This window comes from Telopea speciosissima, chromosome 6 (genome assembly GCF_018873765.1).
Source record: "Telopea speciosissima isolate NSW1024214 ecotype Mountain lineage chromosome 6, Tspe_v1, whole genome shotgun sequence".
In the NCBI taxonomy this organism is placed as follows: domain Eukaryota; kingdom Viridiplantae; phylum Streptophyta; class Magnoliopsida; order Proteales; family Proteaceae; genus Telopea; species Telopea speciosissima.
Window position 1 is genome coordinate 21,339,513 of NC_057921.1, and position 26,529 is coordinate 21,366,041.

General features: G+C 41.0%; 1 protein-coding gene across 1 annotated transcript in view; it reads left to right on the forward strand.

The window, feature by feature from the left end:
- The first annotated feature begins 3,028 nt into the window (after positions 1–3,028).
- LOC122664410 overlaps positions 3,029–26,529 on the forward strand; it is a 92,720-nt gene continuing 69,219 nt past the window's right edge. Inside the window, exons 1-6 of the mRNA XM_043860209.1 lie at positions 3,029–3,374; positions 3,491–3,550; positions 3,640–3,732; positions 4,176–4,404; positions 6,715–6,821; positions 7,197–7,253. Coding sequence (XP_043716144.1) covers positions 3,114–3,374; positions 3,491–3,550; positions 3,640–3,732; positions 4,176–4,404; positions 6,715–6,821; positions 7,197–7,253 — 807 coding nt within the window. The 5' untranslated portion in view covers positions 3,029–3,113. The remainder of the gene's footprint in view (positions 3,375–3,490; positions 3,551–3,639; positions 3,733–4,175; positions 4,405–6,714; positions 6,822–7,196; positions 7,254–26,529) is intronic.

A 26,529-nucleotide genomic window follows, 5' to 3' on the forward strand; every position in this document is an offset into this window, starting at 1 on the left:
AATTTGTTTCTGCAAGTCATTAATCTGACCCACTGTTGCTGGTGCGTTTGGATCAGCTATTGCTTCCCTGGGTATTTCTTCATCAAGATTTATCTCTCTTGCGTCGACGTGTACGTTCTCTGGGTTCTCCGTCTCTGGAAGTCCTTGATGATCGGTTCTTCAACGAGAGCTCTCCGGTGGTGGTGTCTCGTTCCTCTCCCTCGGAGCATTGGTAGAGGGAGCAGCGCGGTGCCATTGAGTACTTGAGGAAGCGAGCTAGTAGAAATGTTGTCTAGCATCGTTCCCACCGACTACGCCAATCTGTTGCCTCAGGAAATCTCAAGTAGGTCCTTCGGGTGCCGCAACCTGCAAAAGGATGTCAGGGACAAGGGAGAACCGGTGTGGTTTCGGCCTAGGACTCTCCGATGCCTAAGTTAGATCTCTCTTAGCAACAGATGAATTATTGGAATTCAGGATGAATAATGGGTTATAATACTTAAGTATTTATAGTTGAGTGTGGCGGTGTGGAGAGTCCCTGTTGGTGATAAGTATTCTTCGTGGAAGAGTTTATCACATAGTAGGGTGTCACTTTATGAGACGTAGAGTCCTGGTAGGGAAGAGGTTCCCAAATAGATAGATATGTGTGTTCTTCAAGTGTTGGATAATGATCCTTGATGTATTTGTCCGGATAGGATCACATCTCTTTGGGTTAACATCCTTCTAATGATAAGATGACGTAGATCTTGGCGGTGACGTCATGATACAGTTAGACCTTGTTGGCTTGCATGGAAGACTTGGTCTCTGGATGACTTCTTGGGTCTATTCCTCTTGGATTTGCCAAATGGGTTCTGTCGTGGTCCGGCTTGGGCCAACCTCTCCTTTGGGTTAGGACATGTGGCATCTCAGGACTAGCCTGTGTATTTTTGGTTTATCACCATGCTTATTGTATCTTGGCTTTTGTGCTCCAAACAGGATCGTTGAGTCAATGTTAATATTGTGCTCCAAATAGGATGGATGAGCCACTTACAATTAGGGGTGTCAATTCCAGGCCCGGCCCGGCAGGCTCGACCGAGCCCGCTCGGTTAAAGCCCGACTCGTACCGGACCGATTCTTAAATGTGTCGGGCTTAAGCCCGACATGTTTAATAATAGGGCGGTCCCGGTGTGGGGTCCTAGCTCGTCGGGCACCCAACCGAACCGACCGTTTTCAAGCCCGACCTAGCTCGCCCAGCTACAGCCCGTCCTAGCTCGACCCTTTAAGCAAACCACCCTCCATTAATCCATTTAGCCCACCTAATAACCCTCTCTCTTTTCCTATTTAACTCCTTAAAATGATTAGCCCATTAAGCCCAAATTAATGGGCAATTCAATTGATGGGTTTCCTTAACTCAGAAAAATGTTTATATTCTTCTCCATTAAGCTTCTCATTTCATAGAATTAGAACTAGACATATACAAAAAGGGCTGGGGGTGTTCTTGCTCCAAAGAGAAAACAAATAGCAGGACGAACCCAGTACCGTCAATGGTGATTGAGCTGATAAGCATAAGCCCTTCATAAATTTGAGTTAATTATAATTATAAAAAGAAACAAATCAGTAAATAAAAACTAATAAACATAAGTTCTTCATTTTTTTTGGTAGAAACTAGTAAACATAAGTTTAGGAAAAGATTATGGTTTGAAAATTTGGGTTTGGATTTGGGTCTTGAATGTGTTTTGGTCGAAACCCATTTCTTTTCTCTTTATTTTTACAAGTAGGAATTTAATTCTGTAAAGGCCCAATTAAGATTTGGGTAAGGCCCAATGAAGAGTTAAACAGGCCCACAACCCGGTTAAGACCCGATTAAAGCCCGATTTTAGTACTCGATTAAAAATCTGACACCGATCGAACCCCGATCGAGCCCGACATGGCCCGAACCGAATACTAAAATGGTCGGACACGGTGCAATCTGCACAATTGGTGAGGCCTGCCTAGGCCCAACCGAACCCGACCCAGCCCGACCGGTTGACACCCCTACTTACAATAATTGGAAAGTGAAAAGTTCATATATTAGGTAATAACTCTTTAGTTTTTTTTGGTAATTATAACTCTTTAATTTATATATGTATATATTGCAGTTTTTTTTTCTTCAATTTTTTGAATTTAAATGCTGAAAACCCGTATTTTTCTCTAATTTTTTAGGACCAAGATCCTCTGTAGTACCGGTGGGCCGGCAGTACACATCCAATGGCACAACAAAGGCCACGCGGCACACATGGCACACATGTACTCTGCTGTGCTGCCAGATGGGCACCGTCGCCCCGTTGAGTACTGCAGAGGATTTTAATGTAATTTTTTATTGAAATATTTGACCAATTTTGACCAGTCCGTCTAAATTCTAAACTATTTTAAACATGTTATAGTGGACAAAGGATTTTCTTATTGGCATCAAGTCAAATAATTTGTATATATATTTTTTTATTCTCTTTATTTAATACATTTTATTGTAATGGGGAACGCACAGAGGCATAAATCAGGGCGATTTTCATTCTGTAGGGGGCTGTATGTAGGCACAAGTTGCACGCCACCAGACAACGTCCTTTTATTTATATTTAATTTTTTCAGTTAAACACATTTTATTTGTTGAATGAAAATGTAAAACAGGTAGCATACTCGCGTTTTAACCAAAAATCAAAAAATAAAAAGTAGTATACTCGCGTTTAGACTTGAGAGATGCGCTTTCAAATAATTTAAAAGAAAAGAAAAAAAAAGTTTTCTGTGAGGACACAGAGGCGGTCACGCTTATACACAGTAGGGGCGAAATGACCGCCCAACCCCCCAATTTATTATTTGCTTTAGGGGTAAGGTAAACTACCCCGACATTTGTTTTTGGTAAAAACAACCCCGGCTTAAAACCCAAGGGTACAACAAAGTTTTTTTTTTTTTTTTGGTTGCCTTTCTGCCATTCCCGTTTTAATTTTATGGTTCCTCCCTAACATTCTTGGTAGATACTTCCAGTTAACAGATCGCACTTGCAGGAACGGAACAGCAAGCACGAATCAATGCAAAGAAGACGAAGAAAAGAAGAAGCCCTAACGAACCAAGTTTCCTCTTAACCAGACTATTTCATTGCTCGAGGAGCTTCTGGTTTGGAGAGGATGGATTCGTCAGGTGCAACACTCATGGATCTGATAACCTCCGATCCCTCAACTGCTTCAGCCGTTTCTTCCACCACCACCACCTCCTCCACTACCAATTCAGCAGCAGTGCCTCCTCCTTCGACCCTAGGTAAACCGTCAGCCCCATCAGATCGTAAGGGCAAGAGAAGCACTCTGATGCAGATCCAATCCGATACCATTTCGGTCGCCAAAGCTTTGAATCCCGTCCGAAATATGCCTCAGAAGCAAGTCAAGAGAAAGGTTTTTCTCTCTCATTACAATCAATTTGTTTTGTCCTCCATTACTACATACAAAGGTCAACAATTTTCCCTTATATTGATATTTTGTCTCAATGAGAAAACATGATTTTGTTGCAGCCGGTTTCGTATTCGCAATTAGCCAGGAGTATTCACGAACTTGCTGCCACATGTGATCAGGTAAATTGGTAGTCTTCCTCCAGTTTTTGTAACAGGTGTGATATAATTGTGATGAATTTTAACCCTTTCCCTCACCCCTATTTCTGTAGAAAAACTCCCAGAAGCAGTTAGTGGTTCATGTATTCCCAAAACTTGCTGTTTACAATTCTGTTGATCCTTCTTTGGCTCCATCTCTTCTCATGGTATGACTCTCTTACGCTCTATTCCTCGTGTTTCCTCTTTGGAATTTCAGTTCCTGTCTTGATACAATATTATTAGTTTAACTTCCCCCTTTTTTTCCCCCTCCCGTTTGGGTAAATTCTCTCTTGCAAATAATTATTACTTACAATCCAGCAAATGCATAATTGATGCTTTCAATATTCATATTTTTAAATGTTCCTGTTGTTGAACTCACAGAAGCAGAAAATGGTGGAAATCCTACGAGTTTTATATCAAGATTAGTTTATGCTTTAGCACATTTTGTTGTTTTAGATATTACTTCTCATTGCAGTTGAAATTTCTTCCATTCTCTGCTTTCGATGTGCTCCTGTATCTTATGGCTCTGGTTGCTATAAGGTCTAGATTCAGGAGCTGGAGGGGTCTAATATAATGAGTCTCACTCTGTTCAGCATTTTCTGCTTTCCAGCTTCATCAGCAATGTGAGGACAGGAGTATCCTACGTTATGTGTACTACTACTTAGCTCGGATTTTATCAGACACCGGTGCTCAAGGTTTAGCTTCAGGTGGTGGGATTCCCACACCAAATTGGGATGCTCTTGCTGACATTGATGCTGTTGGAGGGGTGACTAGAGCAGATGTTGTACCTCGAATAGTTGATCAGCTTACAAAAGAGGCCTTAAATGCTGATGTAGAATGTAAAGTGGTTACTGCATTATGCGGGGTTTATTTTAATATATCTATATTCTGTTGCTAACCACTGGACCTTGCTTTTTAGTGATACTGATTGTTTCTTGATTTTATGATTTATAGTGGTTATTTTTTGAATGAAACATGAAATTGAAGTAGAACTGCAGCAGAGTCGGTGTAGTAATCCCACCTAAAAGGAAAAAAAATATTTTCAGGCTCAATGGATTTCCTTGACATGAATTTTTCCTTCCAGCCAATTCTCTAGCTCATGAGTTGGCCAATTCTGGTGATTCTAGTAATTCTTTGTACTTGAGGGCCTGTGGCCATCACCATTGTGTAGTCCCTACTGAGTGTCCCCAATCCTTTATGATTGGTGGTGGTGTTGTCATTGTATTCTAACCTAATAAAAATATTGAAAGCACTTGGAGGGTAGCTGGTGTTGGTTTACTTTGGAAAGCTATTCAATGGACTATGGATTATAGATGTAGAACATAATTCTCTCCCTATCTCGAGCCAGCTCCATTCAAAATTCATGGTGCACCATATATTTACACTCTATCTTCATAAAGGTGGAACTAAGAATTTTAAACTTGTAACTTGGGACATGATAAATGTTAAACTGTTCTAGAATTGATGTGCAAGCCTACTCATTTAAAATTTTCCAGTTTTTTCGTGCCTGAAGACAAAAAAATGTTTTTAGACCTCTCCATGTTTTCCTGGAATCATAGCCGAGTCTATGATTTGGTTTTCTAGCTCTGCATTTGTGCTTTATTTTAATATTTTCCAGTTAGCGGAACATAAGTATTTGGAAACATAGATTTATGGTACCGTGTAGTTTTTTTTGGTAATGAACCGTGTAGTTGGATTACCTTAGTTTTGTATTGGTTTGGACTTTTGATGAAGGACCAATTAAAAGAATACAGCTCTGCTCCAAATTAGTAACTAGGGTCAGAGCTTGACTGCTCAAATTGTAAACAAGGTTCTCAGTTAGAGAACTAAAGTTAGGTTCCATGGTAGGGAATTAAGTTCTATGGGAGTTCAAATTTTGAAGTCTACGGGTATTGAGGATTAAGGTTTGCTTGCTGGTTGATTTGTACAGAGGTTCTTGGAGGATTGGATTAAGTTTGAAGTTGGAGGTCTATTAATATGAGCCACTACAAATTACAAACACCATCCCCTCCCCCCCCCCCCCCTCTCTTTTACATGTCAAAATCTGTACAATGTGGATGCTGTACAATTGCTATATGGTTGGTTTATGAGAAGTCATCCAGGCAATGTTACCAAGAGCAAGAGTAAGTTTATGGGTAGGCATACAAAAACATTCTTCCTTTAGAGATTCAATCTGTTCTTTCATCTGTTTATGTCATTTTCTGTACCTCTTTATTGAGTAGTGAATAAATCTGGCAGTCAGCATGAACCAACGGGATGATCCTCCAATCTAGTTAAACAATCCTCAAGAGAAGAAGAGGTAGAAATTACGAACATAGGTTTAAAGTTCAAATTCAAAACCAGAGTACAGGTGAATCACTTGAATTTAGAATTTAAAGTACTCATAGTCTTAACAGTTTCTGTAGAAGTTCAATCTTCATTTGAAGCTCAAGTATCTAACATTCTGCTTGCTTTTTCATGATTGTCACCAATCACATTTATGGATACATTGGAATTTGGTGTTGTAGTTTCGCTAGGGGCTAGGGGAGGTCAAAAAGTAGCTGATATAGTGCCTGTTGAACAGTTGTTGCTGCCCCAGTTCTTCATTTACCAATCATTGTTATTGGATGGGAATGGGAGAAGGTTTAAGAATTGAGGGACAAGAGTGAAAGAGGATGCGCAATCTATTGCTCTTTGCTGACGTCCGTTAAGTCGTTAACTATACAAAGAGGGAGGAACACATGAATGCCAATACATAGTCCTTATGATCTCATTTGAATTGGCTTGCTACAGGGCTACCCTGTGGCACAAATCACAGACAATCCGGACTCGAACCAATTAGCCTCATAGAGACATTTTTGCCTATAATTTTGGGGAGGTTATCACTTCTTTGTTTTCAATTATGTGCTATTTTTTTTCTCCTTGCATCTTGCTTCTGCTTCTCACTTTGGTGACTTTGTTTCTTCCCACCTTACATAAAACCTCTACCTGGAAGGTACTTGGATCTTATTGTTCTGCTTATGTTCCATACTTTTTCAGTTGAATTTTCAAATAATCAAATGTTGGTCCCTATAAATTAGACAATAGTAGTAAATTTGATGCCATAGGGGTTTTTATTCGTCTTGATAAGGTCTGAAATAATTTTTGTTTTGTTTATTGGTCTTTTGAAGTTCATGCGCGGAGGATTGCTGCTTTGAAGGCCCTTACGTTTGCTCCCTCAAGCAACAATGAAATTTTGGCCAAATTATATGAAATTGTGTTTACCATTCTAGATAAGGTTTGTTCTATCTGCGAACTATTAGCCAATAGCAGCAGAACTAGTGGTAATTTTCTACATTTAAGATCCACTTTCAAAAACCGAAGGAATCAGTTACTCTAAAAGAGCTACCCAGTGCACGAGGCTCCCACTACTGCAGGGTCTGGGAGGGGCAAATGCACGCAGCCCTACCTCCTGTTTCGCAGGAGAGGCTGTTTCCAAGTTTTGAACCTGCAACCAACAGGTTGCAATAGTGCAACTTAACCGTTGCGCCAAGGCTCGCCCACTAGCAATTGGCATTACTCCATAGTTATATTTTTTTATTTGTTAGCTGTAGTAGTTTTATCACCTTTAGAGGAGTAGTTCCTAAACTTGCATTTTTGTTCTGAATTGCAGGTAGCCGATACAAAGCAAAAACGTAGGAAAGGAATTTTCAAAGGTGGTGACAAAGAGGTAATTGTATTAAGTAACCATTGTGAACCATGTAGTATAAAATTTAAACCCTTGTTTCTTTCCTTTTTCTGTGGCCATAATGTGTCAGAATGTTAGAAAGAATGCAGGTAATGCTTATAAAAAAAAAGGACAGTTAATTTGCATGTGATATCACAGAAAGATTAAATATGAATAGCAGTTTGAGACCCATATCTAATGGACCCAGAGTTCATGAACAATTCTGTTGGTTGCGTACAGCCATACACGGTGGCACATGCCGGAAATTGTACGTTTATGGGTCTTTTGGACAGAGAATTGTGCCCTTGGAATATTATCCTTCCTGGTATTGCCTATACTTTGAGTTATTCCCTTAAAACATTTTTTTTACAATTTTTTAAGATAGATTAATGATGAGGTCCTGGCGACAGAGTCAGAATCCTTGCTAGATAGGATCGTAAGGAAGTGAGAACAGTAAAATTGACACCAGCTTCTGCGCCATTCGTTCCTTGTGATCTGCAACCAACACCTTCCGGAACAAATATGTGAATAACTCAAAAGTTACAGGAACAAGGAAAAGATAAGAGGGATATGACCAAGGCTTCTCACCCAGACCTTGATTAGAATCTTACCAACCCAAAACAAGGAATCTCACCAAGCAACTCTGTATCTCACAGTTATGTTGGCAAAGACAAGATTTCATTCAAATTCTATTCTTCCATTAACTTACAAGCAACTCCTTACATAGATTGGCTAGGAGGGTTTAGATTCTTATAGGGACTTCCTCCTAGACTTTTTGACCAATTAATGAAATTTACATTTTCAAGGTCTTTCACAACTAGCAAGGAAACTGACCTATTGACTGAAATAGGACTTTTCTATTTTAGATCTAGTTACAACTAACTAGTTAATGCTTTTCTTTTTCAACACATGTTACTCTTGAAACTTCTTGACTAACTCTTGGACTGGAATTAATTGATCTCTTTTCCAGCACACATGCATTAATTACTCTTGAACTATTTTGACTGGAGTTAACTGAAACTTGGGCTAGAATATTTAGGACTGGAGGATCTGGCCTGAACCAACTGAATTTAGTTTAGGCCTGGTTTCTCCCTTCTTGCGATGGTACTGTTTGGAGTATAATTTATCAGCATCAATTAAAAAGCAATGTATTATAATATTAATAACTCAGTAAAAGGACTTCGCAAAAGAGTTATACACTTGAAGTAAGTATAAGCTTCCCACACAACTTGGTCTTCTGCACACTCTGTATTGACCCATGAACCCCATAAAGATTTAATCTGACTAACTTCATCTTGCAAAATTATTGAGTTCCCCTAGCCTAAAGTCAGGTAATGTAGTCCAGGTAGGATTAATTCCCACTAGGAACCAGTGGAAGAGGATCTCTAACAGTGCTGGCCTATTGGAACAGGGATGGGTAATTTAGGATAAAACTAGGGTTAGGGTGAGGTAATGACAATAAGGTTTATATGGTTGTAATAGGCAGGTCTAGGGGGTTATTATGGTATAAGAATATTAAGGTTTGGATGAGTTTGAAAATTCTGCAAGATTAGGGCAGAATTGACCTATTGATCTCTAGGTTTTGGGTTTTAATGGAGTGTGGGGATGAGGGGGTTAGAGGTAGGGATGGATATGGATCGGATTCGGCTCGGATAGTGCTATATCCGCATCCGCATCCGATTAGCTTTCGGACGGATTTGGATAGTGCTAAACAGATACGGACACGGATACGGATTGAATATTTTATCCATTTACATGTAAATATAGCTTTTCGGATAGCTATAGCCTATCCGTATCCATATCCGTTTAGCTTTCGGACGGATTCGGATAGTGCTAAACGGATACGGACATGAATACGGAAACGGATTTCGGCTATTCATTTACACCCCTGGTTGGAGGTGGAATGAATGGCTATAAGTTGGATCGAGTGTGTGGGGGGGGGGGGGCGCCAAAGATGAGTAAAGAACTCAATGGAAGTTTGGAGGGGATCAGATGGCTGGAAGGTGGTTCCTTGAAAATCAAGCTATGGTTCGCATGGGATAGTTGCAGGTTTAATGGAGATTATGATTTAGTGGATGGATGGGATTGTAGGCTAGGTCGAGTGGGGGGAATGCTGGACAGATAATGGAGGTTTGGGTTGGAGGATGAGAAGAAGGTGTAAACAGAAAATTTAATTAAACTTACTGGTTTGAAGGGTATCCAAAGGCAGCAGCTTGAGTGATTGAGAATAACCTCCTGATCTTCACGATGCAAGGAGTCGCAGGAGTCCACCCACCCTATCCACCTTGAGATCCACAAGGATGCAACACTCAGAGAGCATTCAGCAGCAATGGCAGCAAGCTAAGAAGCAAAAATTGAATAATTGAACTGTGGGGGAGCCTCCCACGATTGTGCATATTTATTAATCAAGGCTTTAAGCCAAATCCTACTCAGACAAACAGATCAACTGACTTGTAATCCAAATCTGATTATAAAACAAAAGCTAGCCTCTTAATGAAAATCGTGGAGGGGAAGTAAAAGAAAATAAAACAACTAAACAATTAAAAAGGGAAAAGACAGATTTGCCCCTAATAACTTAAACAAATAAAAACTAAGTTTGGGAAAGGCTCCAACGAAAAAACAAAACACAGCAGCCAAAGTCAAGGATTCTTCTTCTTCCTAGTGCTTGGACCTACATCAGCTCTCCCCGGCTTAGAAACATTAATTTCCGATGAGTGGGTGAAGGCCATGTATCGATCATACAACTCGGGATCAAGCTTCTTGAAGTCATCTGCATAGATCCAAGTACTATCCTGGCGTGGACGACCTTTTCATTTGACAAGGAAAGAATGGTAGCCGGTGCCATGTCGAGTGGTCTTATGCATGTCATCTAGGACCTCCTCGATCACATCTTCAGTGGGTGGCTTGAGTTGGGGCAGCCTCAACATATGCTCCGAATCACCATTGTCTGAGTGATGTCCCGTATACAAGTAAAGATCAGCCACATTAAAAACATTGCTTATGCCCATATCAACAGGCAATTCCAGAACATAAGCATTGGGTCCAATACGTTTCAGCACCTTGTATAAACCCTTCTTCTTCGGATGGAGCTTACTATTGACACCTGGCTGGTGTTTCTTTGGGTTCACACTGACCATGACCATATCCCTAGGCTTGAATTCAACAAACCGGCAATGCTTATCAGCAGTAGCCTTATAATGATCAGTGCTGAGTGCTATCTTCCTACGAACATCAGCGTGCACCTCGATGATGTGGCGGAGGAACTCATCTGCTTCCACACTTGCCCTAGCTTGAGGGGGTAAAGGGACTAGATCAATGGGACGTTTGGGCTGTATCCCAAGGAGATCGAAAGGAGTACGTCCAGTGGTTCTGTTTACAGAACTGTTGTATGCAAAATCAAGAATGTCAAGAATGGAGGGCCATGTCTTCTCATAATCTTTGACCAAATATCTTAGTAGGTTACTGAGGCTCCTGTTTACCACCTTTGTTTGCCCGTCAGTCTGTGGGTGGAATGCAGTAGAGAACATAAGCTTGGTGTTTGTCTTCAGCCATAAAGTCTTCTAGAAGTAGCTCATAAACTTCACATCCCGATCAGAGACTATAGTACTTGGCAGCCCATGTATACGAACTATCTCCTTGAAAAACAACTTGGCAATGTGGGAAGCATCAAGTGTTTTTCGGGAGGGGATAAAATGAGCCATCCTGGTGAATCTGTCAACAACCACCATGATGGAATCGAAGCTCTCTCTAGTAGGGGGCAGCCCAAGTACAAAATCCATACTGATGTCAACCTAGGGCTGGTGAGGGATCGACAATGGTGAATAGAGACCCGTGTTCTGCTTGGCACCCTTAGCTAACTGGCAAACTCGGCCTCTCCTGATTACATGCTCAACATCTTTGGCCAAGTGAGGCCAATAGTACCGATCAGTCACTTGCAAGATGGTTTTGTCCTTTCCAAAGTTTCCTCCTGGGCCTCCTCCATGTAACTCCCTAATAATGATGTGATGGCATAGGGACGAGTCGGGAATGCAGAGTCATGTTCCAATGAACAAATAACCATCATGTAAAGAATACTTAGGGTGCTGTCCACCCTGCTTCAAATCAGTATATAGGACATGAAAGTCCTTGTCACTAGCATACTCTTCTCTGATCTGCTCGATGCTAAGTGCATGGGCAGAGAATGTGTTCGAAGTCAGGATTTTTTTGCTTAGTGCATCAGCCACTGTGTTCTCCTTTCCTGACTTGTACTTGAGGGCAAAATTAAATTCCTGTAGATAAGCAACCTATTTAGCATGCCTGGCGCTAATGGACTTTTGGGCATGGTTCAAGATTTCGCGAAATTTTGCCTATATATCGATAAATTTCAGATATCTTGAGAGTACCGAGACGAGATGGCCAGGTGAAATGGAAAATGTACAGATATCAGCGAGATTTCGTGATATTTTGGTATATTATCGAAATATCGCCGAAATTTGTTACAATCACTTAAAGCCTCACGTGACTCTGAGTTTACATACAGAATCTCGCAAGTCTTGGTCGAAATTTCGACCGAGATCTACATGGAGCTCTCTTTGCTTCTTCATTTGTGGTTTTCTTCCACTCTTCCAAGCCTCATTCAAGCATTGTTCTTCATCATTTTTGACGGATTGTTACCTTCAGTATGTTGATAACTCCATTTACATGACAATTGTGAATGACTACATTCGTTTCTTCACCCAATCTATACCGTGGTCCACGTATGTCCTTCAGACAGAGAGCAATGACGGCGACTCCAACGGAGCATGAGTGGGGTCGATCCAAGAAGGCATAGCAATTATTACTAGGATTTGTTTTATCCTTTTATGCCAGTTGTGACTTGTGAGTCTTGCACTCTTGTGAGTTGTGAACTTGTGTATTGACTATTGAGTAATGAGTATTGACTATTGAATATTGAACTATTGACTATTATGGAGTTTATGAGTTATGAGTTATGACTTATGAGTTATTTTTGTTTCATTACTTTGTTTACATTTCTTATGTCTTTTAGTACCTAATCAATGTGTATTTAACTATTTATACATCAGGGTCAACGACTGTATACTGTCAATCAAGGGTGCAAACTCACAACACCACTTTTAGTTCATTTTTTTGCAATATGAAGGTATAAATGTGTTTGTTTAGCTTAAATAAGGGTGTCAATGAAGTATTAGGCCTTAACATGGCCAAAAACCCACCAAGATGGAGTGCCGAAATAAGGCAGAAAAAATACCATATTTCAGCGAAATTTTGGTATATTTCGGAAATCTCGACCAGTCCGAGATGGCGAGATATCGCAAGATTTCAAACTATGCTTCAGGGAGTGGAGGTGCTTGAGTGCCTCATGATCCGTGTACAGGACAAATTCTTTGCCAATAAGATAGTGCCACCAATGCCACAACACCTGAACAATAACATAGAGCTTGATGTCATAAGTAGATTACCTGGTTTTGGCATCATTAAACTTTTCACTGTAGAAGGCAATAGGGTGCCCATTCTGCATAGGAACTCCTCCTAGACCAATATGGGAAGCACCAGTGACAATTTCGAATATGTGGTCAAAGTTTGGGAGGCGTAACATTGGAGCTTTAGTCATCCTCTTCTTGATCACTTGGAAAGATTTATGGGCAGCTGCTGTCCATTCGAACTTTCCCTTGCTTTGTTTGGTGCACTCAGTAATGGGTGCCATGATGGCACTAAAATTGCAAACAAATCGCCTATAAAAAGATGCCAAACCATGGAAGCTTCTTACTTCTGTAAATGTCCTCGGAGTAGGCCAATCAACAATACTTCTGACCTTTTCCAGATCAGCCTCTACACCTTTTGAAGATATAATAAAACCAAGAAAAACAACCTTGGGCAGCATGAAAGAGCACTTCTTCAAGCTGATATATCATTTCTCCTATCTGAGTACTCTAAGAACTTGCTTCAAGTGGTCAATGTGGTCATCTGGATGCTTGCTATACGCCAAAATGTCATCAAAATAAACAACCTGAAATTTACCAATAAAGGGACGAAGTACCTGAGTCATGACTCTCATGAATGTGCTAGGTGCATTCGTCAGACTAAAGGGCATAACCCTCCATTCGAACAGATCCTTGGTCTTGAAGGCTGTCTTCCATTCGTCTCTAGGCCGGATACAAATCTGATGGTAACCACTTCGTAGATCGATCTTAGAGAAGATCATAGAGCCGGACAACATGTCTAACATATCATCAAGCCTAGGAATTGGAAACCTATACTTGATGGTAATCTTGTTGATGGCTCTGCTATCCACACACACACGCCATGAACCATCTTTCTTTGACTAGGAATTGGAAACCTATACTTGATGGTAATCTTGTTGATGGCTCTGCTATCCACGCACATACGCCATGAACCATCTTTCTTTGGAGTCAATAAGGCTGGAACAGCACAAGGACTTAGACTCTCTTCAATGAATCCCTTTTGGAGCAGCTCTCCAACTTACTTCTTGAGCTCTTCATGCTCTGTTGGACTCATTCTGTAGGCGGGCAGATTTGGCAAAATAGAACCAGGCACCAAATCAATTGCATGCTGAATATCTCTCAATGGGGGTTGGGGGAAGCTCATTAGGCAGTTCCTCTGGCACCACTTCTGAGAAATCGTGTAACAAGTCCTTAATGGGCTGTAAGCTTCACTTCTGTCTGGGCAGCAACTTCTTGAGTCACCACGGCTAGAACCAGACCTGAATCATGGCTGGTCTATTGCAACTCCTTTTCCGCAACAGCTAGTATTTTACTCTCACAATCTGTCCCCTTTTGGTTGGTACGCATTGATTGGCGTTTGCGCATCTCTAAGGGTAGATGAAGAGGGTTAAAAATAACTTGCTGGCCCTTGTGTTGGAACACACACTGGTTCTTCTTCCCAAGGATAGCAACATCATTATCATATAACCAAGGTCTTCCCAATAAAACATCGGTCATCTTTATTGGGATAATGTCATACTATACCTCTTCTTTGTAAGCTTGCAGCTGTAAAGGGACATTACATCTCTTATTTACCTCTAATTTGTTACCATTCAGCAAAGAGACTTTGTAAGGTGATGGGTGCTTCTCGAACTTCTGATTAGCTTTCTTCACAAAGCCGTCAGAAATCACATTAACACTATTGTAATATGGGTTCAGGGGTAATATCGTCCTTGTACCTATAGTGTCTAGGTTCATTATGCACATGTTAAATGTGCTTGTTGAGTGTTAAGCAAGTCTTCCATATTTGTAATATTCTAAGATTATATATAAAGGCATGGCCACTGTCTCATGGATAAGCCATTATTCAAGGATTTCAACATGGTATTAGCGCCAAAAATCCAAGAATATGGACTTAAAATCTCTTTCCTTTTTTTTTCTCTCTTCTCTCCATCGTGATTTCATCCTAGCAGCACCACCGCCAGCAGCCACTTCTGCCAGGAGCCACCACCTCCACTAGCCTTCCGCTAGCACCTAATCACCACCGCCAGCCCCTCCACACCACCACCAGCTCTCCACCAGCCTTCAGCCAGCCTCCTACCACCTTCTCACACCACCGCCACCCTCCCGCGACCCTTCCTCCCATTTTTTTCCGCTGGAGGCCTTCCAGCCACCTTGCGATTATTTTAAACCATCCTTTGGTGTTGAGTTAACTCCCACCAAGGGCTCTTTTTTGTGCCCATTTTTTTTCCCTATGCAGTGAACAATTCTGCATTTTTTTTCTTCTTTGTTATTGAGATTTTTTCTATGACCAGCCACAATGCCTGACTCCTCTGAGATTACGTCTGCTCCCATTAGCCCTGACGGCACATCGTAGCGTGATTTTTTTCCTTTTCCAGCCAGTCCTATAAAATTAAATGGGACCAATTACCTACTGTGGTCTCGTTCTTGTTTGTTTGCTATTGGTTCTCGTGGTCTCTCTGGCTACATCACAGGGACTTTTGTCAGGTCTATTGAGACTGGTCATGCCCAAGATCGGTGGATGAATTTTAACTTCTTGGTTATGTCCTATTTGGTGAATTCCATGGAGCAAGTCAGCAAGAGATTGCCGGTCGATATCTTCTTCTTGATTCAGCGGCCAAGATATGGAAAACGGCCAAGGACATGTATTCTCAGGTTGGGAATGCAGCCCAGTGCTATGAGCTGCGTCACAAGATTCACTCTACCAAGCAGTTGGAGTTGTCACTTTCTCAATATTATAACACCATGTGCACTATGTGGCAGCAGTTGGATTTTCTGGGCACCTTCACTGCAACTTGTGATGTTGATGCTACGGCTTTTCGGAAGTGGGAAGATGGTCTCCGTGTTTTTGATTTCTTGGCCAACCTCAATATTGAGTTTGATCAGATCCGGGCACACATTCTGAATTGTGATCCTCTGCCCACTCTTGAGCAGGCATATGCGATTCTTTCTGCTGAGGACAGCCGACGTACAACAATGGTTAATCCTGTTAATCAGGAAAGATCGGCTCTTCTCTCTGGTGCTCCATCCTCTACCCGTGGCAATACTTCACGTTCTGTTACTAGTGTTCATCCATATGGGGGTCGCCCTCCTATTAAATGTGATCACTGTGAGAAGGAGTGGCATACAAAGGACCCCTGTTGGAAGCTACATGGTCGCCCTACTGATACTCGGGGCCGGGGGAGAGGTGGTTCCAATCGGTCCAATAGTACCTGTGCACATCGGGCCTCCACTAAAGAGCAGCCCGAGCAATCTCTTTCTCATATTGTGGCTGAACTACAAAATCTCAGTGATATGATGACTCATTTGGACACGTCTTCTTCAACATTTGCATCTTCTTCATTGGCTGCCTCGGCTGTTTCTGTGCCTTCTGCCACTCATACCAATCGTTCCCCAAGTATTTCATTTGGTAGGAACTGCTCCTCGGTCATACCCGATTCTTGGGTGATTGACTCTGGAGTAACCAACCATATGACAGGTTCTTCCTCTCTTTTTTTCAAGTATTTTCCTTTATCGGGTCATACTAAAGTTTGTGTGGTTGACGGATCTCTTTCTCCTATCTTGGGAAAGGGATTTGTACAGTGCACATCCTCTCTTTGCCTGTCCTCTGTCTTGCATGTTCCAAAATTCTCTACTAATTTACTCTCAATTAGTAGTATTACCAGAGATTTAAATTGCAAAGTGACTTTTTTCCCTGACCATTGTTTGTTTCAGACTTGGAGACGGGTCGTATGATTGCATGTGGTAAAGTGGTTGGTGGTCTCTATGTACTTGATGGTTCACTGGCAGCCTTGACATCTCAACCTTCGTCTACTGAATCTGATTCTGCTATTTTAGAGTTAAATAATTGGCATCGTCGTTTGGGCCATCCCCCGATGAGGGTTTTATCTGATCTTTTTCCTAGCTTAGTTAAAAGATGTAATAAATATAATCTTTCTTGTGATGCTTGCATTTTAGCCAAGCAGACTTGAACAATATATCCCATTTCTGATTATAGGAATTTATCTCCTTTTGGTTTAATACATTCTGATGTTTGGGGCCCTGCCCAGTGTGTTTCTACTTCTGGCTTCCGATGGTTTGTCACCTTCATTGACTGTTATAGTCAGACTACTTGGGTCTACTTGATGCATAATAAGAGTGATGTTTTCCCCTGTTTTCCCCTGTTTCATAAATTGGTTCACACCCAGTTCGATGCCAAAATAAAAATTCTTCGGTCTGACAATGGCAAGGAATATATGGATGGTGCCTTTCGGTCATACTTGGATAACCATGGGATTCTACATCAGACTTCTTGTGTGGATACTCCTACCCAAAAATGGCGTAGCTAAACGCAAGAAGCGGCATTTGCTCGAGGTTGCTTGATCTTTGATGTTTGTTATGGCTGTTCCGCCTCGATTTTGGGGTGATGTAGTTCTTACAGCCACTTACCTTATCAATCGGCTTCCTTCCCGAGTCTTAGGAGGTCGCTGCTCGTTGGATATACTGTTGGGTTCTTCTACCTTTGTGGTGCCCCCCAAAGTATTTGGATGTGTGGTGTTTGCTGGAAACCACCATGTTCACGGAAAGTTCGACCCCAAAGGGCTTCGGTGCATTTTTCTAGGCTACTCGGCTACTCAGAAGGGATACAAATGCTATCATCCTCCCACTAGAAAATTCTTTATTACCATGGATGTTTCGCGAATCAGAGGCCTACTTTAAATCACTGGTATCTTTGCAGGAGATTCCAAGTGATTCAGAGGTCCCACTAATTGTTCCTTTGGATGTTCATATATCTACTATAGAGGATTCTTCTGTGGAACTGGAAGATGGGATTACAAGTCAAGAACAAGAAATGAGACATATTGAGCAGCAACCAGTCCAGGGGGAGACAAGTTTGAAGAGCTATTCTCAAGGAACATCTTTTCCTTCTCAAGGACCTTTGTACAAAGAGAACACCACCACTAATCCTACTCAAGTTGCACCTGCTCCGAGTCATCCCACTCACTCTTCTGGTAAGCTTCCTTCTGATCCTAGTTTGGATTTACCTATTGCTATTCGGAAACCAAAGCGGAGTTGTACACAACATCCAATTTCCAATTTTGTGTCATACAACTCTCTAACTCCTTCTTTCCATGCCTTTGTGTCTTCATTATCCTCTGTTACTATTCTATCAATTGGCTGGAAGCAGTAGCAGAACCAAAATGGAAAGATGCGATGAATGAAGAAATGCGTGCCCTAGAGAAAAATCAGACATGGGATTTGGTGATTCCTCCTCCAGGGAAGAAACCCGTTGGCTGCAAATGGGTCTTTGTTGTGAAGCACAAGTCCGACGGTTCAGTAGAAAGGTATAAAGCAAGGTTGGTTGCCAAAGGGTTCACTCAAACCCAAGGAATCGACTATCAAGCAAGGTTTAATGTATCGGTATCGGGTATCGTATCGGTCGGGTGATTTTAAGAGACGTATCGTATCATATTGTATCGTTTCGGTGATACGTATCGAACAATACAAATACGCATAGAAATGGTCAAGATACACATGGAAATACACTTTTGGAACCAAAAACAATATAAGTAAGCAACATATTATAAGTGACATGCATAAAACCTAAAATGGTGAATAATGTATTACTAAACAAGTGCATTAAATTGAAATTGTTATAAAAGATGAAGTTTCTCACATGTTGTAATCGTCTATAGCCATGAAGAGTATTGGATGATGCAAAGGATGATGTTGTAGTTCTCCTTGATTCGTTTTTAGTTTAAAAGTGTGAAAAACCAAGATTAAATGCAAGATTTTAGACTCTTGATTGAGAGTTTTCCTTCATTTTTTCGTTAGATTAGGAATTGTATTGAGTCTATGTGTGAAAATGGCTTTTTTTATGGAATATATCGATGGTATCGGTACGTATCGGTATGTATCGAGCTGTATCGGCCGATACGTATCGATACATATCGATACGTATTAAACCACCCACTGAACCCTTTACTGGACGTATCGATGGTATCGACACATATCGGTTGTATCGTATCGTATCGGCCTGTATCGGTCGATACATTTCGATACAATTCGAGATAGTTCATTTAAAAAAAAAAAGGAGACGTGTCGGTATCGACCGATACCGATACGTATCGTATCGGTCGATACTTTAAACCATGCTATCAAGAGACCTTTGCTCCTGTGGCAAAGATGAATACAGTGAGAGTCATCATTTCTTGTGCTGTGAATCAAGGTTGGGATCTTCAACAACTTGATGTGAAGATTGCCTTCCTACATGGAGAGTTGGAAGAAGATGTCTATATGGAGATACCTCTTGGATTTGCCTCACCAAACACCAAGGGAAAGTTGTGTAAGTTGAAGAAGGCATTATACGGCTTAAAGCAGTCTCCCAGGGCCTGATTTGGTCGGTTCCATAAAGCCATGGTTGCCAATGGATATAAGTAGAGCAATGCTGACCACACATTGTTTGTTAAAAGAGTGGGCCAGCATATCACTATTTTGATTGTCTATGTAGATGATATAGTGATTACCGGAAGTGATACACAAGAAATTCAGAAGTTGAAGACCTGCTTGGGTACTGAGTTTGAGGTCAAAGACTTGGGCAGATTGCGATATTTCTTGGGAATAGAGGTTGTCTATTCAGCCAAAGGTATATCTCTTTCCTAGAGAAAGTATACTCTTGATTTATTGAGTGACACTGGGATGCTTGGGTGTAAACCTGTTGATACACCTCTGGAACCCAAGTACCCAACACACATTTGAAAAGTAAGGGAGTTGACCCTGTGGATAAGGGAAGTTATCAGAGATTGGTTGGGAGATCGATATATTTGTCATATACCCGACCAGATATTGCATTTGTAGTGCGGGTAGTCAGCCAGTTTATGCATGATCCTCACTCTTCTCACTTGGAAGCAGCATACCAGATTCTAGGTACCTGAAGTCCTTTCTGGTAAAGGAGTTCTATATTCCTCACATAGTCATCTCCGATTGGAAGCTTATACTGATGTAGATTGGGCAGGCAACCCTGATGATAGAAGGTCCACTTTTGGATATTGCACCTATGTTGGAAGTAACTCAACTACTTAGAGAAGAAAGAAGCAGGCAGTGGTAGCTCGGTCAAGTGCAGAAGCTGAGTTTGGAGCCAGCGTGCGAACTTCTCTAGCTCAAGGGGCTTCTTCAAGATCTTGGAATGTCAGTTGATCTTCCCATGAGACTCTATTGTGTAAATCTGCAATCAGCATTGCCCATAATCCAGTCCAACATGACCGCACCAAACATGTTGAGGTTGATCGGCACTTTATCAAGGAGAAGCTGGAGCAAGGAGTCATTTGTATTCTGTTTGTGCAGTCTAGTGATCAAGTGGTTGATATTCTTACTAAGGGAATTGGTAGTAAATTATTTTGTTCTATTGTTAGCAAGTTGGGCATGTTTGATATGTATGCACCAACTTGAGGGGGAGTGTTGTAATATGGGTTTAGGGGTAATATCGACCTTGTACCTATAGTATTTAGGTTCATTATGCACATGTTAAATGTGCTAGTTGAATGTTAAGCAATTTTTCCATATTTGTAATATTTTAAGATTATAAATAAAGGCATGGCCACTGTCTCATGGATAAGCCATTATTCAAGGATTTCAACAAACACAGCTACCACTATCAATAATAACCTGGGTAGTGCGTTCTCCAGTGCGCATACGAGTGTAGAAAATACAATGATGTCGCCAATCGGTTTCAGCCATCAATATGCGAGCTACAACATGAACACCTTGGGTATCTTCATAATCATCACCCAAGTCTTCAAAGTAATCAGCCCCATCATCGCAGTCATTTGGGGGATAAGCAGAGAAACCCTGTTCATCATCATCATCAGGGTTATCATCTTCTTTTTCAGCCACATGAACTTGCTTATGCTTTTGGGGACAATCCTTGGCATAATGGCCCTTTTCATTGCAATAGTAACATGAATGAGGTTCATTGCTGGTCATGGGAACTTTTCCCTTGCTGTCTACACGTGAAGGGGGTGTAGGACGCGAAGAGCTGCCAGTAGAGTAACCCGATCTTGTAGGACCTGCAGTGGAAGTGTTTCCTCTATTGTAACCACTAGTAGGTTTGGATGCTGGAAAAGATTTCTTGGTGTCGACAGCAGAGGAACCAAACCTTCTATTGGTACTCAATAGGTCTTCAGCCTTATGGGCTTTCTCAAAACAGTCCTTGATGTCTCTAACATCCGCAACTCCAATAGCCCTAACAATATCTGATCTCAATCCCAGCCGAAATCGAGATAACATCTGAGTTGCTCCTTCCCTAGTGCCAGTACGAGAAGAAAGAGCATCAAACTTCTGCATGTACTCAGCTACAGTCATAGTCCCTTGACGTAGGGAGTTGAACTGATCCTGCATATGAACTCTGTAATGCATGGGCAAATACTTCTCTTTCAAATCATACCTCATGTCTTCCCAGGTAGTAGGTGCATGGCTATCAAGTTTCATGTCCCTCTTTGCATTTTGCCACCATTCCCGGGCAGGGCCTACCAGCGTGGTACGTGCCAATCTCATCTTTCTATCTTCAGGCAAGTCATACCAGTCGAAGTAGCCATCCAGGGAAGCAAGCCAGTCATAGAATACTTGAGGTTCATGAGTTCCATCAAACTCTTTCAGCTCAAGTTTAACCTTCTGTTAGTAGCTTCATCAGTAGTGAAATAAGATCTCAGATATTCCTCAAAGTTAGTTCTTCGAGGTTCTTCTCTGTTTCTGCCCCTGTCTTCTCTGTAGTCATCTTTGTCATACCTTCGTCTATCTCTGTGATCTCTAGGGTTTCTGGAATGATCTATGTGGTCCCTATGACTTCTGGAATGATCTCTATGATGTTCATTCCTTCCCAGAGTTCCATGTACCTCAGAAGTTACTTAAAATCTGTCCACTTCTAAGGGCAGGTTGTTGTCCCTAAGAGGTGTAGACTGCCTTTGTTCCATCACTAACAATCGACTTGCTGATCTGCCGAGAGCTTGTGGGGCATATCCATGATTGCAGCCATGAGATCAGGTGGGGGAGGCAGATTGGTGTTTACAGTTGGATTGCCATGTTCATCCATGGCTCTGATACCAATTTAATGTAGTCCAGGTAGGATTAATTCCCACTAGGAACTAGTGGAAGAGGATCTCTAACAGTGCTTGCCGATTGGAATAGGGATGGATAATTTAGGGTAAAACTAGGGTTAGGGTGAGGTAATGACAATAAGGTTTATATGGTTGTAATTGGCAGGTCTAGGGGTTTATTATGGTATAAGAATATTAGGGTTTGGATGAGTTTGAAAATTCTGCAAGATTAGGGCAGAATTGACCTATTGATCTCTGGGTTTTGGGTTTTAATGGAGTGTGGGATGAGGGGGTTAGAGGTGTAATGAATGGCTATAAGTTGGATCGAGTGTTGGGGGGGGGGGATGAGTAAAGAACTCGATGGAAGTTTGGAGGGGATCAGATGGCTGGAAGGTGGTTGCTTGAAAACCAAGCTATGGTTCGTATGGGGTAGTTGCGGTTTAATGGAGATTATGATTTAGTGGATGGATGGGATTGTAGGCTAGGTTGAGTGGGGGGAATGCTGGACAGATAATGGAGGTTTGGGTTGGAGGATGAGGAGAAGAAGGTGTCAACAGAAAATTAAATCAAACTTACTGGTTTGAAGGGTATCCAAAGATTGCAGTTTGAGTGATTGAGAATAACCTCCTGATCTTCACGATGCAAGGAGTCGCAGGAGTCCACCCACCCTATCTACCTTGAGATCCACAAAGATGCAACACTCAGAGAGCATTCAGCAGCAATGGCAGTAAGTGAAGAAGCAAAAATTGAATAATTGAACTATGGGGGAGCCTCCCACGTATGTGCTTATTTATTAATCAAGGCTTTAAGCCAAATCCTACTCAGACTAGGACTTGTAATCCCAATCTGAATCCTAATTACAAACAGATCAACAGACTTGTAATCCAAATCTGATTACAAAACAAAAGCTAGCCTCCTAATGAAAATCGTGGAGGGGAAGTAAAAGTAAATAAAACAACTAAAACAATTAAAAGGGGAAAAGACAGATTTGCCCCTAATAACTTAAACAAATAAAAACTAAGTTTGGGAAAGGCTCGAACGAAAAAACAAAACGCAGCAACCAAAGTCAAGGCTTCTCTTCTTCCTAGTGCTTGGACCTGCATCATCAGGTCTCACTGTTATCCAATTAGAAGCTATCCACTTCATTCTCTTAAGTACTTTCTTTACAGACAGTTATGTTGTCAAAAGCAGGGATCAAAATTTCGGATTTCACCCAATACTGAAACCAAAATATTGTGGTGAAGTTTCTGTAAATTTCGCATATAAATTGCAATACTCATTTCGTTATTTCGGTAATTTCGGTGAAATTTTGAACCTTGGTCAAAAGTCTTTGCATTCCTTTCCTTCCAAACATACACAAACACAAGGCGAAAGAAAATATCTTTCAAACTACCTTCATTCTGCTCTTAACAAGTTCGTGCTTCTATTCTTGAATTGTCGACAATAGTGATGAAGGAGAAACTCAAGATACCAAGATAGTCACAACACCCCTTTCCATAATGTTTAGTGGTATCTGTGTCAACCTGATGTAGCCAGCCAAACCTAGATCACAAATTCGAATTTAGGGTATTGAATGGCACTATGCAGTCCTAGATTACAAGACAAAATACAGAAAAGGGGCTTGCTGGATTCTCTGCTAAAAAAGAAGAAAAGAGAAAGATAAGAAGCAACAAGAGGGAGAGCAAAGAGGGACAATAAGAGAAGAGTTAGGAAGGAGAGACATAGGGACCAATGGGAGAAAGAAGGAAAGGGAAAGAGGGTATCATCAATCATGCTGTCTAAGGAGAGAAGAGACACAGCCGCAATGGGGGGGGGGAGAAGTGAGGGAGGAGCCTTTACTTGGCTTCATAGTTGTCACGGCGCCTAGGCGAACCACGGCGTTGGAGGTCTGTCTAAGCGCTTAGGCGCCTAGTTGTCCGCCTAGGCGGTCTAAGCACCCTAGTATTATTTTAATATATCTAATATATCTGATAGACTTGTACAGTAATGATATAATAAATTTTTTTTTATCAAGAATCAATACTAAAAGTAACATTAAGAGACAAAAATGGACACTTTAAGAAACATCAAGAGACAAGAATCAACGTAATAGCCATATCAATGCAAAATGACATTATACTTATTTGCTAAAATGAGAAACTCAACAAATGATTGAACAAAATATATAATATATAAAGAAGTGTATATTCAATTATTCATTAAAAAAAAAAACAAAATAAAAGGCACAATAACATTTACTAAGAAATGAAGACCTATATTAAGCACATAATATTTACAGCACTTAAGCACTTAAGCACGAGAAAGAATAGAAAAACAGAATTACAGAAAAAAAAGGTTAAAAATAGAATTACATAATAGAAGTGGGGAAATGGAGCAAGAGTCTGCAAGAAGTTTCAACAGAAAAAAAAAAAAAAAACAGGGAAGAAGAAGGTTAAGGCTCTCTTTGGTATGCTTTTTATTTTTTATTTTTGCCTATCTAACAAAAATCATTTGTGAAAACCATTTTTGGTCAAAATATAAAAATCGTTTGGTAACCACTACACAGAATAGAATATACACAAAGAAACATGTTTGGCATACCTATGTGCATAATAGTTTTTTGAAGTGGGTGGGTGGAGAGATGCCACCTTTACCCATCTTCAACCTATTTGATTCAGCCCGCATGCGACGCCGTGGGCAGCATCCCTTCCTTTGGGGTTTTTGTCATCGAAAACCTGGAGGCTCCGTCTCTGGTCGCCGCTTCCGAGGCCACACTCGGTTGCTATCTAGCACGTCGACTCGTTGAGATCGATGCCACTAACGTCTTCTCCGTCCCTGGTGACTTCAACTTAATCCTGCTCAACCACCTCATCGCAGAGCCTGGCCTCAACCTCATTGGCTGTTGTAACGAGCAAGCCTGTTTATATTAGCATCATCTGTAACTTAACGTCTATTCCTCATCCTACCTTTAGCATAGAACCCGTGTCGTTCTGCCTTTCTCCCCAGTAATTTCTTGATTTCTTTTGGTGATCTCATCAGTCAATTAGGTTATTTATTTATTTATTGAGTTTTTTTTTTCGATTTGCTTGATTCAGATTGAGTAATCAAATGGGTCTAGAAGCAGCCTTTGAGGCTACCGTGGAGTTCTTGAACAAGGCCATCAAGCCAGTCATGGTGGGTGGTCCAAAACTCAGAGTGGCAAAGGCCTGTGAAGCCTTTGTAGAGCTTGCAGATGCCTATGGTTATGCCGTTGTTGTGATGCCATCCGCAAAAGGGTTAGTGCCGGAGCACCACCTCAGGTTCATTGGCACTTACTGGGGTGCTGTAACCACTGCTTTCTGTGCTGAAATCATTGAATCTGCTGATGCTTACATCTTTGCCAGACCCATTTTTAACGATATCAACACAGTGGGTTATTCACTTCTGCTCAAGAAGGAGAAGACGATCATTGTTCAACCTATAGATTGTGGACTTGGCGAATGGGGTCGCAGGAACAAGAAGATGAGGGGACGGGTGGAGTTGCAGGAAAAATAAGAAGAATGGGAAGTGATGGATGGGGTGGAGGACGAAGAAGAAGAAGAAGTTGGAGGAGGAAGGTTGATATTTCTAATTAAACAAGTAAATGACATTTTTACCCTTCAATTTTGAGACCTATGAGCACGTGCTCATTAAAGTCCCCGCATAAATGACCTAAAGTGATTTTCAACAAAAAAAAATAAACAGCTTTCGATCTATTTTTAGTTTTTGGTTTCTTTCAATCCTTTTTAAATAGAAACAGGCTCCATAAACTATACCAAACACAATCAAAAACGTTTTTTAAGGCAAAAATCAAAAATAAAAACTATACCAAAGACGCCCTAAGAAGTTTTAGCTTACTTAGTTGAAGAAACAGAGAGGGAGAGTGGGAGACCGTTAAAAAAGAAGAAGAAATAGGAACAGAAAAAAATAAAAAACCAGAGAGGGAGACAGAAGTTTCAAGTTGTTCTTGTTCAAGTGTTCAACAGAAAAAAAAAGGGAGGAAGAAGAAGTGTTGCAGAACTGCAGAAGAGGAAGGAATATGAAAAAAAAACAGAGCGGAGAAGGTTAAGAAGTTTCAACTGGGAAAAAAAAGGGGTTAGGAGTCGAAGAGAAACAGATGGGTGAAGGTTAAGAAGTTTCAACAGGAAAAAAAAACAGGGGGTGGGGGTCGAAGAGAAACAGAGAGGGAGAGTGGGCGACGGTAAAAAAAAAAAAAGAGGAGGAAGAAGAAGTGTTGCAGAAGAAGAAGGTTAAGAAGTTTCAACTTTCAACAGAAAGAAAAAACAGGGGTGGGGGTCGAAGAGAAACAGAGAGGGAGAGTGGGAGACGGTAAAAAAAAGGGGGGAAGAAGTGCTGAAGATGGAATAGGAACAGAAACAAAAACAAAGGAGGTGAACAGAGAACGAGAGAAGAAGTGTTGCAGAAGTTAGAGGAACAGAAAAAAAAAAAACTTACCTTTACACAGGAAGAAGGCTGAAGAGTAGACACTGTCGGCAGCTTTGGGAAGAAGAAAAACGCGACTTAAGTTTTCACCGTCTTCAACTTTTTTTCTTCTTTTCACTTTCTATTCGTTTCAACTTCTTTTCACTTTCTATTCTTCTAAACTTTTCAACTTCTTCTCTTGTTTTGTGTTTTTTTACCTTATGATCCAATGTATCTCACTAAAATAACAATCTGTACACAAGCCAATGGAATACAAATAAAAAGAATAAATAGTCATTGATTATTACACACACACACACACACACA